At 37.0% G+C, this 17,888-nt stretch overlaps 1 protein-coding gene across 1 annotated transcript in view; it reads right to left on the bottom strand.

Moving 5' to 3' along the window:
• Window positions 1–1,522: 1,522 nt before the first annotated feature.
• The window catches only part of pea15 (proliferation and apoptosis adaptor protein 15), a 28,104-nt gene continuing 11,738 nt past the window's right edge, over window positions 1,523–17,888 (bottom strand). The window contains exons 2-4 of the mRNA XM_065294162.2: window positions 8,402–8,576; window positions 7,077–7,232; window positions 1,523–6,950 (exon numbers count right to left, since the gene is read on the bottom strand). Of these exons, the coding sequence (XP_065150234.1) occupies window positions 6,886–6,950; window positions 7,077–7,232; window positions 8,402–8,573 (393 nt within the window). The 5' untranslated portion in view covers window positions 8,574–8,576 and the 3' untranslated portion in view covers window positions 1,523–6,885. The remainder of the gene's footprint in view (window positions 6,951–7,076; window positions 7,233–8,401; window positions 8,577–17,888) is intronic.

The following is a 17,888-nucleotide window of genomic DNA, read 5'->3' as shown; positions in this document are numbered from 1 at the left end:
GGTGTTACTGAAACCTCAGATATTCATGTAAGTACATGACCTGTCAAAGGTTCAGACACTCAACTTAATTCTCATAATCCTGGAAACGTTTCAGCAAAAGGCTTTCACTCAAATTCTTGACATTAGTTTTATATAAATCATCATCATCATATTTAATCTTATAATAATAGTAAACAAAAAGTAAAAAATATCTACATTCACCACTTTCTTTATAAACTGGATATATGGGATGAAGAAATACAGTATTCTGTATATTATGTATACTGGGGTAAAAACACAAAGAAACATTAAAGATTTTTAAAGTTATGCATTATTATTACAGTACCAGGGCATGCACACCCATTTTTAGTACAGATAGTGTTATCTAGAATTAAAACGTTTTTGAAAACTGATGAATGAATTTTTAGTTTTATTAAAGTTTGCTTTAAAGTTTTTGCAGATGAAGAAATAACTGCACAGAACTTCAAAACAAAGCATCAGGACTGATTATACAAGAATTAAAGACACCTGACCGTTCACAACAGCTGCGTTTCCTTCAAACAGATGTTATTCGCAGTTTCAAGTGAACATTTTGATTTTAGCACATTTTGATTGCAAAAACAAGATAATTTAGGTATATAGATTGGTGTGCCACATTCCATTTCTGTCATTTAGTTTTGAGTTGTAAATCTAGCACATCATAAGCAGCAACGCGCTCTCTCATATATCCGAACATAAAGTAGTAATCCTTTATGTAAATAATCAGGAGGATTATGTTTTTTACCAAAATAATCGGGATTATGATTTTTTCCCCATAATCGAGCAGCTCTATTTTGAAGTATTGCATAAAAAACAAGTGATTGCAACACCAAATTTCAAATAAAAATTCCTTAATTTGCAAAAAACTATTTAAGCTCATTTGAGGTGGTTTGTGAAGAATAAATGTGAATAATAGGAAATGGAAACGCATCAGCAGAATAAATTCTGACGTAGCGAACATTAAACCCACTGCAGCTGACATTGTCTTCCCATATATGGGGCTTGACATAGAAATTTTGTTTTTTCTCTGCATAGCATTCAGTTTGGAAATTACAAGCTGCACTGCTGGTAAATGTAAAACTTAGCCAATCGTAACTAAATGCAGTCCTGTCTCCATTTTGTAAGTGTGCCTTGTTTTATTTACTGTTGGTTACCAATACCACCATCATCTTTCACTGGAACAACTTGATTAAAACGCAGCTAATTTGCATTTTGTTTGTCTTTTTTTGCAAAAAGATACAGTTGACGTTTGGATGGAAACCCAACTTATAAAACCTGATAATAGACATTACTTCAGTGCTATAATAAGAGTTTAACTCTGATGCAATAATTGAGCTTTAATGTCTAATACTGTTTAAATGTTCTGTGTACTATTTCAAAAATATATTTTCCTATAGGCCTTAATGATGTTATATACAGTAGTGTACATCTCTGTCCAGAAAAGACAGAATAGCCAAAACAAAAATAACTATATAAGTGTATAAAAAACAGGCTTCCATGCAGATTCATAGGTTAGCAAATATATTTTAATATACAATATAATATTTATATATTTAAGCACAATGACAAAATGGCATCATTTCTGTTCAGCCTAATGTACTCCGAGAGAGAAGCCACACTGCATGTAATATTTAACAAACATTTTCCATATTGAGCTTTTGTAGCTTTCATTACAACATAAGACGAAAGAGAGAAAAACAATACTGAAGAAACGCTGACAGGATCAAAGAGGAAAAATAACACAGAGGTTTTATCAACAGGAACAATCCGCAAAGCAGAATATGACAAAGTGTAGTTTGAATTAAGAGAAGTTCATGTAGTTAAAAAAAAAGTCAATAAATAAGCACGGTGCTACCCCAACCAATGATGTTTTATTTCTGTTAATTAATTTAACTGTTTGTGTAAATCCAGTTGACATCTATGACTATAAAGAATATAAATCACAAAACAAATCCTTCTGTCTAAAACTAATTTACCCAAATCCAGATCATCAATGTCACCACACAACTGCCTTTCCAGAAGAACCTACAACACACAACCAAACTGCAGCTCTCTACTGTACACAACACACACTGTAACACATCCATCTGAATCTCATGCATGTTTGCGTCATTAAATATGTTCATTATTAAATGATCTGTCCGTTTCAGTGGGAACTATAATGTTTAATTTATCGTCATATTCCTTTCTTTACATTAATATTTCCACTTAAATATCTGGATAAGAAATAACATCTTTTACATATAAACCGATACTGTCCTGGTAATCCATTTTCACTCTAAAACCAACTTTTTTAGACAAATATTTTTGGCATTGTGACATTAGGGTCCTAACACGCTAAAAACAACAGTAACCTACTGTAATACGAAGAAATCACATTTTCATTACTGTAAAATAACAAAAATATTTAATTTGCAAATTACAGCTGTAAGTTATGGCAGAATTTGCTGCACTTCAAAAATAAATGGTGTCCTTAAAGATAATTTTCCTTACCATATAATTACAGTAATAATTTTTCTCTGTATTATTTTTGTGGTTTATATATCAGATATCATTAGATTTACTAACCCGCTATACTACAATCCATTCAATCTTCACACCAAACCATATTTTAACACCATCATAATTCTGGCCATTCACATTTTAACGATAACTGTAAAAAAAAGTTTTTAAAATAATTTTATTTTAAAGGGAACTATAACGATACAATGAACAATATAATTTGGGATCACTTTCTGATCTATTTTTTATTAAAGGAAATATGCAGTATTAGTTAATGCCATGATTTGCACGAGTAGCATAAAGTTATCATCCGGTGGTGTGGACGCTAATGTTATCATTATAGTTATCGTCATAATGTGAACGACCATTTACAATCAATCTTATAATCCCTGTGTCAAACATCAACCAATGTTTTGTGATATAATCTTTATGCAAAACTGCCCTCCTCATTGTTACAACCTGATGGGAACTTGCAATACAAAAATGAGTGATCTTTAAAGGTTTTGTTGCATTTACGATGCAAACGTTTCACAACATGACAAGGCTTTAACAACACGTTTAGAACGGCCGTATTATTACTAAGAGAACAAGCATCTGAATCATTGAAATGTAAAAAGAAAAAGAAATGACATGGAAATTATGATGTTATCAAAAGTAAAAATAAAAAAATCTTGAGCCTCTTGTCTTACATTACAATGAGCACGTTTAAAATATTAGATGTGTTCCCCGTATCCAGTTAGTAAACATACTTCAATACACCAAAACAACATACAGTTGCATTGAATAAATTAATTCATAATAAAACACGCTCGTATAAATCCACAATATACTTTATATGTACAACTTAAGTACAGAACAAACTTTTTAATGCATTAACAACAAATTATTCTCACATGGAAATGCGCAGGTCACATTTCACCCCAGTCGAAAGAAAACATTTTGCGTAGAAAGTTACGCCTGCATTACCACACATCTGTAATGTCTTTAAACGTCATTCTTACCCCGTGAACCAAAAAATTATTAATTTCACATTACATTAGGTTTTAACCGTGACGTTAATTCATTTCACATCACATAAGAATTTAACCGTGACGTCAAAAATCCGAAACGTGCTTCTGTTCTATATGCAAAACTTAATTTCGTGTTTTCTCTTGGTGTTGGGGTGAAATGTGACCCAGACATTTCTTAACAGTTTTCATGATTTAATGTTTTGTTTATCTTCAGTTTTCATTAGATCGCAGTGCTTTTCTGCTCGTATTTAAACTAAGACTAAATAAAACACTAGAGATTCGGTGTTCCTGTTATGCCAATAATGATGAATCTTGAGCATTTTCTTGCTTTTGCAGCATCATCAAGGCTGATATGTTTTTTAATACCGTGACATCCAATTTGACAATCAAATGACAGATTATATGTCTTCACACCATTTTGTTTGGCCGAACACAGAATAGTGTGGAGGATTGCACATAGTGGTTAATAATGACAAAATGTGTCTCCAAGCGAAAGAGGCGACACACATGCATGCACAGTGCCAAATATTCTCTGCATAGAGGAAAGACATTGTAAAGAGAAAAAAGCTTCGTATTTCCTTGTAGATGAGAAAATTCATATTATTATGGGTGACTAAGTATGCCATATGGCTTCTTGAATGCTCCGGGGGATGGATTTCATAAGACCACCCAATGAAATTACTGTAAACGCAAAGCACAGTGCTTAAAACAGCCCACTAATACAGACAAAACTATATGAGCACCTGCTGAAACAATAACCATCGTAAGTGATACGAGGACATTCCAAGCCCTTAGTTTCTGATTTGGGGAAGTTGTACGGAAAACTAGCTATAGCACTGTTTCCTAATCTTGGCCTTGAGGACCCCCTCCCAGAATGTTTTGGATGTCTCCTTATTTAACACATCTGATTTAACTCATCAACTTGTTAGTGAGACATGTTTACCATTTTGGAAAGAGGGTGATAAGGGTTTTAAATAAGGAGACTTTCTGGAAGTGGGTACTCGAGGACCAGGATTTGGAAGCACTGAGCTATAGCATATAGAGAGCTGACCTATAGCAGAGGATTCAGGTGCTGAATTCCTGATAAACACAAGATAATAACAAACATAAACAACCATAACATCACTGATCAAATCGACCGAACGTATATAAAGAAAAGACTGGTGATGGTTTATCTTATGAGAGCGATTTTAAAGAGTTTTGGCCACACGTGTCCAGGGAGACAAACTACCTCAGGAACATTACCACAGTCACAATGTCACACACAGCAAAATTCACAAGATGATAACTATACACAATCGAGAAACATCAATACAACAACACATAAAAACAAAACCGCTCTAGAATAAATATAATGTACAATCTGTTTTCAAAGTGAGGGGATCTTTTCTGACTTTTTGTACAGTGAATATCTGGATTGAAATGCTTTGAGAAGTGTTAAAATAAGTTTCAGAATTCATCATTTACTCAGCCTCACATCATTACAAGAGATAAAAGTTTAACAGTATACAATGAAAGTGAATGATGACCTGCGGCCTTGTGTGAAGAACAACATTCATCTTAATTTCTATAGCAAAGGAGCTTCACAGAAATATGAGAGTAGTAGTAGTAGTGTGTGTGATTTACATCTCTAGTCCCCATTCACTTTCACTGATATACTCAAACAGTTTTGCAATGACTTGAGGTTAAGTATGTTTAATTTGGGGATTTATTTAAGGTGGCAACATTATCTTTTAGATGTTGCAAGACGATTTTACTCCTCTGATCTCTACATTTAAAAACGGCAACAGTGAGCTTTTCTAAATGTTACACACTTTCATTTCAAAGTGAGCAGTAAGGGATTAAAGTAACGGTGCCCGTCCGCATCTCTTCATCAAACTAACAAAACATCATTTGGAGTCACAGACGATACAGTAACTGAATGATGCATGCTGCTCTCATGCGCAGGTGGAAATGCGGTCGCATTTATAAAGTGAAAACAACAGTCTAAGGCTGAGCTATGTGACGCACAGTGATCAAGCACATTTCGAGTTCAAACAGTCATTAATATTCATATTTATAACCACAGCATGATCCTGCTGTGTTAAAATGGATGAAGATGGATGTTTATATCCTTTACTTGCTTATTAAAATACACTTTTACGATAAAGGAACAAAGGTACAAACAGAAAAAAAGGGTATAAATGATGCACTGTTTGGATCTCTGATATACGTTAGCAATCAGAGATGCATACAGATTTTTGGCCATGTAGAGTTCTGTAGATGTACATTTATATGTTTAACCTATTTTAAATATATTTTTATTTCATTCGTAGTTTTGCGTCCTCTCTATAGACTGAAAACAGCGTCCTAATGTTTCACATAATGGCATTCTGAGACATTGAAATAATTCACAGTTTTAGTAAAAAATATATGCCTTCTATTTACTAATGCAAATACTGCAGTCATGGAGCTAGAAAGTTATTATAAACATACTTTTGCATTTTTAGCTAATTTCGTCTGTGGATATTTTTGCTATACTGATTTATGATGTAGGAGGTATCGCCTAATTTTACCCTCGAGACAGACATCTATAACAACCTTCATTTATAATGATATTTGTCTAAGATTGATCCTGAATATAATAAACTATCTTTTCTTTGATTAGGAAATACAGAAATATAAAAAGCAATATGAATTTATCTACTGTATGTAGGTAATTGCATACCCTGAAATAATGCATTAGATATCTAAAGAAGGCAAATATTGGCTTTCTATGTGGCAATCGCACAAATTCAAAGATTAATTCAAAATTCAAACAGTTATTGACTCTTTTAGTTTTTTTTCCTTTTTAAAGGGAATGTACTGACCTCAGGTCTACCCACATTACTAGCTATATAGTCAGTGTGGCTTAAGGAGCATCTAAATGCGTTATCTCTTCTAGATTCACACCATTTAGCCCGGTGGCACGTCAAGAAACGACAAACTTCTTATCAGGTTGGTCTGACCAACTTCTTTAAATCAAATCTCTCTCTCTGTCTCTCTCTCTCTCTCTCTCTCTCTCTCTCTCTCTCAAACAAGCGTGAATAAACACAATGTTTTCATTCAACACACACATACATACAACATGGACCCCTTCACTTAACAAATGCAACTGTACTTTTGTCTTTTTGTCCATGGCTTCTTTTTCATCCTAAATTTCCATAATTTGTGTGCCTCCGTGGCTTGGGCATGTAGCTGTAAAGCATCTTGGCAATCTGATTGGCTGCTTGGCTTCTGCACTGTGGGTGATGGAGTGGGCGCGGCAGTGGGTGTGGTTTAGTGATGACGACGGGCATGATGAAGTGCCAGGGAGCAGAAGACTTAAACTTTAACCTCATGCTTTTTTCGGCGGAGGGGCCAGTTTGATGATCTCATCTTCTGACGGCTGGCGAATGATATCTGAAACAGGAGAGTAAGAAGAATAAAGAGAGAATAGCCATCAATTGATATTGCATCCAGGTCAAATACTTTTTTCATTCTAGAGATCATGATGAATCATGTTTTGGATGAAAACCGGATTCGTACCCTTGTATTTCTTGGCAGAGGGGATGCGTGTAAGTTTGGTGTCAATCTCATCGTCTTCAGAGATCTTCAGCACGGTCGTGCGGTACTCAATGACCCGGGTCAGAAGGTCAGGTCGCCTTGAGATCTCAAAGATGTGCTCGATGTAAGTTAAGTCATCTGCGTGACACACGGTCACATAAACAACAAGAAACAGAAGAGTAAAAACTGTCATGGGTGTACAACGTCTTTGAACAATAAACAGGTTATTTCAGCTAACAATAAAAATCCTGTCATCATTTACTTTAGTTGATACAAACCTATGTAAAAATGTAAAAAATTGACGCACTGATTGAATTTTTTTTTTTGCTTTGACGGCACAAATAATCACACCTGGTGTAAATAGCTTAATTTTTTTATCGCTGAACAGTGTGAAAAAGCCTTAAAAGTAGTGTTGCTTTCGTCAACAAAAAGTATGACTAAATATAGTCGTCAGTAAACCTTTTTCACATGGCAAAAACGAGACGAGACGCAACGATAATGCTGGTAAAGTGACGATGACTATAATTAAATGTATAATGCAATATTGTTGACAAATAAAAACGTGACTAAAAGTGGTTTACAAAATAAAAACTAAGCTAAAGTGTCTCTTCATTTTCGTTGACCAAAACGAGACTAAATGTTATAACGTTATTTCGTCTTTTTAGCCATCTCAGCATCTCCACGCCCCGCCATCTGACTGCAGATGATCCACTGTGTTGGCGCTGCGCAGATCAATCTAAACACCAAAGTACCGCGAGAGCGAGTAGAAAGCATGCAGAGCAGTCTACTCTCGCGATGCTTTGATGTCATACGCCTCCATTTGCACAGTAACGCATCACAATTGATGGACCACTATGACCGGGAAGACGCAGCATTCTGTCTCAAAATGTAAAAGAAAAGTCCAAAATAAATGTTAAAATGTATAGCTTTGATTGCTGACACCACCAAATCATCTGCATGATTTAAATAGTATAACAATGTACAAATTTATATCATGTAACAGTTGTTTAAATGACATTTTGCTGCATTGCGTTTTGAAGCAAGGATCATTTGAGCTCTTTGAAGCTGCATTGAAACTGTAAACTGTTGAGGTCCAATAAAGTCCACTATATGGAGAAAAATCCTGAAATGTTTTTCTCGAAAAACTTAATTTCTTCTCGACTGAACAAAGAAAAACGTAATCATCTTTGATGACATGGGGGTGAGCAAATTATCAGAATTGTTTTATGAAAGTGGAGTTATCCTTTAATGTGAAAATTGTGTGAGTTTATCACGTAACCTTAGGTTTAGGTCTCTCTCTCTCTCACCTTGTGTCAGTTTGTCATTTTTCTCTAGGTAGGTGAACCAGTCTCTGGAGGAGGTGATGGAGTTGCTCTGATCTTCAGAGATGTCCTCTTTACAGGCTGATTTCAGCTGCTCCAGGTCTTCATTAGTGATGTTGTCAGACAGGTCACTCAACAGTGAGCTGTACTCCGACATATTCTGAAGAAACAGACAGAAACAAACAAAAACAGATGAGTGCAAACGCATGTCTTTAGATCTGTTGATTCTTCCTGAATCTCACTGTGAGACACCTAGAACCTAAGATTTGTATTTTTTTCTTGAATGGTCCTTATTTTAATGTTTTATTTTGGGGTGAAATAAGAACAGTTTTGATCAAACTCTTGGGTCAGATGTCTTTTACTGCCCTCTAGTGGAGCTCAGCAACAAACCAAAAGAGAAGCTTTTCACCTTTCCAGAAATTTCTGTCTTGTATTTTGACAACACGATGGTACGGATGATAACAAAGACGTGGTATGATATACAGCTAGTGCCACACGGTCACTCTGTAATGACACATTTAGTGTGACAGTAAACAAATGAATGGAAACGCATTTGCAGTTTGCAGCCCACACATGGACAGAGGTCTGAGGAAACCGAGTCGGTTCCGGAGCCAAGATGGACGCCTCTGTTATTTTACAATGTGGTATTTGTGCAGCGTGGCAGGCAGTTTAACAGTGCAAACATTCAACATTCATACAGCGGCAGATTATATGAGAATGTGTTTACTGGATTTTTGGCCCTCTGTGCCATCAAACACAATACAGCGTGTTTGTGTGTTGTGTGTGCCGTTAGAAATAGAAGCTGTAGGAAGCATACAAAGGCATCCTGCACACAGACTCACATCCGCACAACACCGTTAACGTGCTGCTGTTTATCTGTGACTGTCTGTGAAATGTGCTGATCTGCTGTTGACCTAAATACTGCTGCTGCTATAACACACATCTGCCAGCAGGGGGGGAGAGGGGCTGTGTCTAAAATCACCCCCTATACCCTCATTCCCTACCCTCATTACTTCACTAGTACAGTGCACTTAAAGACGAGTCCCGCGAAAGGATGTTGACTTCTTTTGAGATGTGAACATTTATTTGGTATGAGCCTCACAGTGGATTAGTGGCAACTGAGAGTAAACATTTGTTGTACACTCATTACTGCGGTGCATTGTGGGATTGAATGAATAATGTGCACCACTACAAATAGTGCTTCCTCAAATAGAGGACTATTTGAAGGTATAGGAGGCTTTTTTGGAGAGAGAGAGAGAGAGAGAGAGCGAGAGTAGTGCAAAGAATGAAGTCATGCAAACAGAGCTTGGCAAGTCACGACTCAAAATAAAAAAGCAGAAGTCGTTTTATTAGAGATCATGATTCACAATTCCTTGTATTTTCTAACATATAAGACTTGACTGTGCTGTTGATGGTTTAATATCGATGGGTTACGCATGACAAATTCTGTTCTGGTTACAGAGACTCAGTGTGGTTTGTAAGGCTGTCTGTGAATGGCAGGAGGTTGTGATGTTCCTGCTGAGAACTGCACAGTGTTAAAGATCTGTGGCAAATACATGGCAGCTGGTGGCAAATGTGAGTTGGCGTCGACTGAAAATATTTTAAGATGATATGAGCTGCCGTTGACTAAAGATTATTTGGGATTTATTTAACAATTCATACTTAATTACATTTGTGAAAAAAATTACCAGACTATTTTATACACTAGGGCTGTTTCTAAGACAAAACTTACATTTATATCAGTGACACGTGTGAGCTGGAATGCGCTGTTTGCTCGTAGTACAAACATGCTTGTTCAGAAAGATGAGAAAGTAAAGCAACGGTTAAGGTGCAAGACGTACACACCAAATGCGAATTTAACGATTTGCACGAGTAGATTACATACAAAGTCACCCCAAAAACGCGAATAGACGCAAACTTGTGCGGGGTGATGCGAAAGACGCGAATTGGGCAAATGCACGCTATTGCCTCAAACGAGTCTTCGCGCAAGTTGAAAATATATTACATATAATATTCAACAAACGCAAAAAGTTAGAATGACACAAAGTTCATCCTGCGGGTAATCCAGAGCAAGGAACACAATGCTCATATACAGTTATTTTCCCTCTCTGGTTTGTGCAAATTCATACTTGCTTGTTTTAAACGTCTTCAAGCTGATGAAGAGCAACCACTCGTTACCACTGAGGTTTGCAGCAAAGCATTTGTGAAGCCACAACACGCACAACCTTGAGGCGGATGGCCTACAACAGCAGAAGACCCCACCAGGTAGCACTCATCTCCACTACAAATAGGAAAAAAGGCTACAATTTGCACAACCTCAACAAAATTGGACGGTTGAAGACTGAAAAATGTTGCCTGGTCTGATGAGTCTCGATTTCTGTTAAGACATTCAAATGGTAGGGTCAGAATTTGGTGTAAACAGAATGAGAACATGGATCCATCATGCCTTGTTACCACTGTGCAGGCTGGTGGTGGTGGTGTAATGGTGTGGGGGATGTTTTCTTGGCACACTTTAAGCCCCATAGTGCCAATTGGGCATCGTTTAAATGCCACGGCCTACCTGAGCATTGTTTCTTACCATGTCCATCCGCTACTTTCAGCAGGAAATGCACCATGTCACAAAGCTCGAATCATTTCAAATTGGTTTCTTGAACATGACAATGAGTTCACTGTACTAAAATGGCCCCCACAGTCACCAGATCTCAACCCAATAGAGCATCTTTGGGATTTGGTGGAACGGGAGCTTCAAACCCTGGATGTGCATCCCACAAATCTTCATCAACTGCAAGATGCCATTCTATCAATATGGGCCAACATTTCTAAAGAATGCTTTCAGCACCTTGTTGAATCAATGTCACTTAGAATTAAGACAGTTCTGAAGGCAAAAGGGGGTCAAACACAGTATTAGTATGGTGTTCCTAATAATTCTTTAGGTGAGTGTATATTTAATAACCTATAGATAAATAATAAATAACTGATTTAAAAACAAGATTTTGTGAAATTACTCATTCCGTTAAAAGGATTTTTGGCCATACTCACCCCTACTATACACTCTGGATGGGTTCCCAGACAGGGCTTATCCTAGTCCCAGACTAAAAATCAACTTGCCCTGACATATCTTAACATATCAATGCCATTGTTTTATCTCAAGATGCACAACTAGGGCTGGGCAAAAAAATCAATTTTTTCGATTAATCGTTTTTTTAAAACGTGGTTGATTAAAAATCGATTCTCAAAGAGCAGAATCGATTTTTTTTTCATATTTATTTCCGCAAACATTGAACGGAGGAATGGAAGAATTTTAGATTTCGCAAGCAAGACGTGTTGTGGCTTTTAATTTCTTTTTCTTAATTACCCACTTGTAAACTTCTGTTCACTGTTCTTTTTTATTAATATAGTATGTGTATTAAATCTATATTCATTGAGTTGAATCGAGAATCAAGTATAAAAACCTACCTGAGAACCGGAATCGAAAATTTAATCGAGAATCGGAATCGAATCGATTAGATAGCTTGTGAATCGAAATCGAATCGGAACATCTGAATCGATACCCAGCCCTATGCACAACAGTATTTTTTTTAGTAAAGTATGTGTGTAAAAACTCCTTAAATGTCCTTTTATACGTAAGGCATTGTTTACTATATACTGTATAGTCAAAATATTTTAAAATATAAAAAATGGCCAAAAATAAATTTTTGTAAACATATTCCAAAATATATTTCAGCAAATATATTTTCGTCATTTTATGTATTTTTGAAATATATAAAAAATATAAAAAAAATTCTAATTCTGTGCACAATTTGAAGGGTAATAGAAACGCAGCTATTGAATCTATGGCACAAAACATACATCTATCGAATCGCTCACACAAGCCATTTCTTTATAGTGAATCGGTATGAATCAGTTAGAGCTGATTCTGAATTCAGCGGATTCCCTTACTCAACTTGAATTACATTCTGCAATAATTTTTCATGTGTACATAAGGCCTAAATCTGTGTATGTTTGGTTAAAATAAATGCCAAAGTAATCACATTTCTTCTAGATGTTGTTACCTCAAAAGAACACAAAATGTAATTAATTAAACCATTAAGAGGAATTTAAAAAAATTCCCTCTTTGAATCAAAATAATGTTGTAATTCATTGCAGAGACGGCTGGTTGGGAAGTCTCAGGACAGATGAATGGGATAAACGTTTGTGCAGGAGAGGAACGAGAGGGCGTTTAGTGTCACACACTGTTATTGGAAGAGGAAGAAGGGCAAAAGGCCAGCGGAAAGTTTACATCTTATTACTGTTCATGGGCTTCCCGTCGACCTCTGTGCACAGAGAGGAAGTAAAACCACGGAAACGGAAGGATGTAAGGCTGGCTGGTCGCTAACAGCTGGGTACCCATAGCAACCACACTTTTCTCCACACTTTTATTTACTTAACAAACGAACACAACCGCACACCAAAGACAGTAAGGGATATTGACTGAATTCTCACTGCTGAAGCAAATTTTGAGCGGATGCATGTGTTAAACTTGACCTTTGACCTCACTGTGTAATGCGTTTCTCAGCATGCAATGCATGCATTTCTATCTGTGTGTCTGCATGTACGTGTGTGTTTTCTTGGACTAGTGTTTACGCAGGCCGCACAGTTTTGTGATCACATAAATCTAGTCATGTCAGGTATATGTCTGAGAGTCTTATGTTGCGTTTACACCAGCCGCGGTAGAGGCGGCAAAACGCGCTATTCGCGCATAGTTGGACGTTTGAACATTTGAGTTCACTCGCTTCATTCGCGCGTGAAATTCTAGTCATTCGAGAAATTCTCACGGATATTCGCGTCATGGGAGGGGCTTCTGCGACTCCACTGAGACTCTGCCACTCCAATCGCTTCCTGTAACCACGTCACTACTACAGCAAGGTCCTGATTGGTTAACGCGGCGCGGAAATCCGCCGAAGATCAGATTTTTTAACTTGCGCGTTTCCTGCACCAACACTCAATTCGCGCAGAACGCACCACACCATACGCGCCCCCGTTCTGCGACATTTGCGCCGCGCTTGCGTCTGTACCGCGCCACAGGATAATAATCTGCATGTAATCGCATCTTTGCATTGACTTGTAAATCACCCGCACTTGCCGCCTCTACCGCGGCTGGTGTAAACGCAGCATAAGTGTGGGTTACGCTGTTGTTGTAGTATTTACGCAGATCTTTAATAAAGGACTATAAAACTATAACAATTAATCACAACTAATCGTTTTAATAGTAAAGGTTTTACTGTACATGATATATGTGTGTGTACTGCGTATAATAATTACGTGCATGTGTATATTTAAGAAATACTTACATGTGTGTTTATATTTTTATTTTTTATAAAATATATAATAAATATATAACGTTTCTCACTGTACCTTAGCATCGGACGTTGCACTTTGAAATTATTTATATAAATAAGCCTCAAGCACAATCTAGAGGTTTCATTATTATTTTGTGTATTTTCACACTTCGTTTAACTCCTAGATTAATATTTTCAGCTATGAAAAGTCTCAAAACATTTATCTGATCATTACAACATGTTTTTGCTGTCATACGGATTTCTTCATTTGTACTTTATTGCACATCACTGTAGTTTATGATCAAATTAAACAAATTGTCAATCAAAACCATTACAGAATTTACACATTCTTACATTTGCAATCTGGGTATGCTAGTAAAAATTAAACTTATAAATAACTACTTGAAAACGTTCCATATAGGTTCTCTTTATGTTGCTTCAAAACACTTTCCTGCATTCTGGGAAGATTAGAAAGTCAAACAGGCAACATTCCCAGATCATTTTTATTTGGTTCCCAGAATAATAACTGAACGGAAGCCAAATGCAAACATTTTGTGTTTGCTGGGTAACATACGTATTGCAAAACCAGACACACACGTGTCCTGTATCTCTCCACATATACGCTGGGTCTATTTGGTATTGTTGTGTTTTGGCAGCAAAAGATAACAGAACAACAAATGTGTGTTATTAAACATATTACAGTTGTTGGAGCATTTAGCTCGATGCTGACAGGAAGTGACCCGTTGACCCTTAACGGGAGGGGGAGTTATGTAAAGAACTATAAATATAGGAGCGTGTGGGTCTTAAAGGATTTTCTTTACAATATGAGCGTCTGTAGCATTTGTGTTAAAAATCTGATCAGTCACCAGGTTACCATAGTCACTGGGTTGCTATGGTCACCCTCTAACTGCATTTTGGCTTCATCCTTAAACCAATTTTGTTTGTGTAATGCTTGGGGACACACCTGACAACTTGCTGAAACAACTCAACACACATAAAGACATCAATTGTATAAATTATTTTTATATGTGATTGTGAACAAAGACTGGATAAGACTAGGCATGGTAAGTCTTCATGATCAAATGACATCTATAATCGGTGCAAAAATCATTACGTGTGTTCCCAACTTAAGTCGAGAGCTTTGTGACATCAGCAGCTCTCAAAAACACATGGCAGACGTCTGTATCATTGGGATAGAAGATGCATTAAAGCTCACATAACAAACTGTTTCTGCTCATATCAGGTTAATCTTGAGTACCTATAGAGTATTATTACATCCTTCATATCTCCCAAGAGTCTTTAGTTTTATCAGATTTATAAAAGACAGTTCAGCTCTGATTGTTTCTGGAAAAACATGAAATCCCAGAGGAGTGAGACACGAACAAGCAACACACATAAAAAATTATCCCACTATCTCTGGATAATATATGATTCCCTACATGTTAATGTCGTTTACATTATATGCACTTACATTGGCAACAAAACACAGCCATTTGATGCAGTTTTACTTACTGCCTGCGACTGTCCAACGTTAAACAAACACACGCAAAACTCTGCATCTACCCCAGATAAACAAACTATATCCCTTGTTTCCATAAGGCTGGCTTACTTGGAAAGCTGAACAAGGCTTTTTCTCCTTAGATCCAAAAACAACAAAGCTGTCGCTTAAAATGATGCCTGTGACTTCTACTCAAAGGAACAATGCTACTGAGCATCCTCGCTCTCGCTCTGATTGACGTGTGGGCGTGGTTTCCGGGGGAAGTGCCGATAAAAGGAATATGGGGTCACTGATACTTAACAGGTACCCACGTTCGAAAAAACTTTCCAAAACTTGTAGGAAAGAGGTGCCGTAATACTCTGTTGAACTAAATACTAAGTTGCCCAAGAAATACTTTGGTCACACGCTCAACTGCTTTTTTGACACAATTTTCCAGTTAATCATCGTCACCTTTCTAAACTAATTGACAAAAATTACAAAAGACATTGAGACTTTACAAGCTTTTCTAAATGGCAGCTGCATCAAGAAGAACACAAATCTACTTAGCCTCTGAAGTTAGTTACATTTATTTGGTTTGTTTTCTGAGAAACCTGAAAAAATTACTTTTAGTCAATTAGCAATTAGTTTAGGAAGGTGTCAACATTTGATTTTTGGGTCTGGCGATACCACTTCTAGCATAGCTTAGCACAATCCATTGAATCTGATTAGACCATTAGCATCGCGCTAAAAAATAACCCAAGAATTTCAACATATTTTAGGCCAATATGACTAGGAACTATACTCTCATTATGGCGTCTCAATCTGATTTGTCATTAGCTCTTTCACACAGAGATTAAAGAAAATACACGGTAAAATGCATCCGGGATCGTTTGATTTTTTAGGTTCATTCACACTGCCAATGATTTTCTGGAATCTATGCATGCATCTTCACACATCCCGTAAAGACATGTGACGTATTTAAAGTCTTGCACTTGTTAGGTTTTTTCCACAGCGTCTGAAGTTTGCTAATTATCTGTGATTTCTCTCTGGAGAAATGCATTACGGTGTCAAAGAGATAAACATAACAACTTGTTTTTTGGAAATTTTATTGGGAATTTTCTGGGACCAGTGCTGCGTGAATGGAGTTATTGTCTTACGGCAGCGTCTTTTAAATCACTATCTGTCTCTCTGACAGTTTTCTCAGCATTCATTCACACTCATTTACACCATGACTGTGTGTTCCCAAAGGGGGGTGGGGGGTCAGGGTGTAAAAGGGGAATGGGGGTAACACTCGTGCCAGTTGCTAGGTTACAGTCACCAAGCTGAAAGGAAGTTGGACTGGTTGGTATGGTGACATTAGACATGCGAAGGGTAAGTAAAGTTTGGCAGTGAACACATACACATACAGTGCTTAAAGCTTTTATGTGAACACATCATCACAGGCTAAAGATGCTGTCGCCATGACAATGCGTGACAGGAACAGCCACTCACAAAGCAGTGATGGAGAGAAATAAAGGGGGGCTGTGTAGATGTTTTTGAATCCCGGTGGGGACTTGCACACTCATGGGGACTCCAGACCGTGACCTAAATTTAGGTTCCCACAGGTAAACAAGCTTATAATAAATGTAAAATAGTAAAACGTTTTCTATGAGGGCTGGGGCTTAATTTCTAAAAGCATTATAAGATACAGTAAATGAAGATTTTAATCTTCATTTATTTTAAATGACAAAATATTTGTATTAAGATGATTTCTGCTATGGGCACAGTTAGGCTGCACTCATCTGTGGTCATATATTTATAAGGAGCTCAGATTTACAAACTGCTGAACACCTTCATCAAAAATATATGAGATAATGATATTAACAGAATGTTCTCGGCACGTATTATATGCGTTCATCAAATAATTTCGCTGGAAATTTGCTTAATCCCATCCTCATGTGATTATACAGGTTTGTTGGCAGAATCTATTAAGAGTCTGATAAAAAAGGTAATTTACAAGAAAACATATCAGACGCACTTAGAGGGTTTTGCATCTGTATTTGTCATTTTATGTAGTGTTATATAATAGCGGTCTGTTGTATGAACTCATTTAGCTAAATGTGTGTGTGCGTGTGTGTGTGTGTCTCTTACTTGAGCTGCAGCAAATGGGGAGGGGTGTTAGGAGTTTTGTCACGGGCCGACACACACACACACACAGACACACAAGTCAGGAGAAATGTGTGGAAACTTCCATGAAACCTTCTGCATAGACAGCCTCTCTCTTACACACATACACAATAAATAGTACACAAAAGCAGGAGTATGTGTGTGTGTGTGTGTGAGAGAGAGAGAACCTGTAATTATGCAACAAATAACTTGTGCAGAATACATTAGTGCAGATGTGTTTCTAATCTAAAACATGCAAAAGTATACAAACACACAAGTGAATAGGCTTGTTTGACATCATGCAGCGCCGCAAGAATCGACAGCTGGATGACGTCAAAGTACCGCGTGAGCGTTTTGTGAAATAATACAGAGGAATTTGCTTTTAAATTGCTCTTGCGGAACTTGGACGTCATCTGGCTGTCGATTCTTGCGGCGCCTTTTGTTTTATGCACCACAATCCAGAGTTCATCTGAATCTACTGAATGAGTCTTCTGATATTACAGCACTAGACACAAACTAAAGGGATAGACCT

This window comes from Paramisgurnus dabryanus, chromosome 2 (assembly GCF_030506205.2).
Source record: "Paramisgurnus dabryanus chromosome 2, PD_genome_1.1, whole genome shotgun sequence".
Classification (NCBI taxonomy): Eukaryota; Metazoa; Chordata; class Actinopteri; order Cypriniformes; family Cobitidae; genus Paramisgurnus; species Paramisgurnus dabryanus.
The sequence above is the reverse complement of the archived record's forward strand: the minus strand, read 5'-3'. Positions and strand labels throughout refer to the sequence as shown.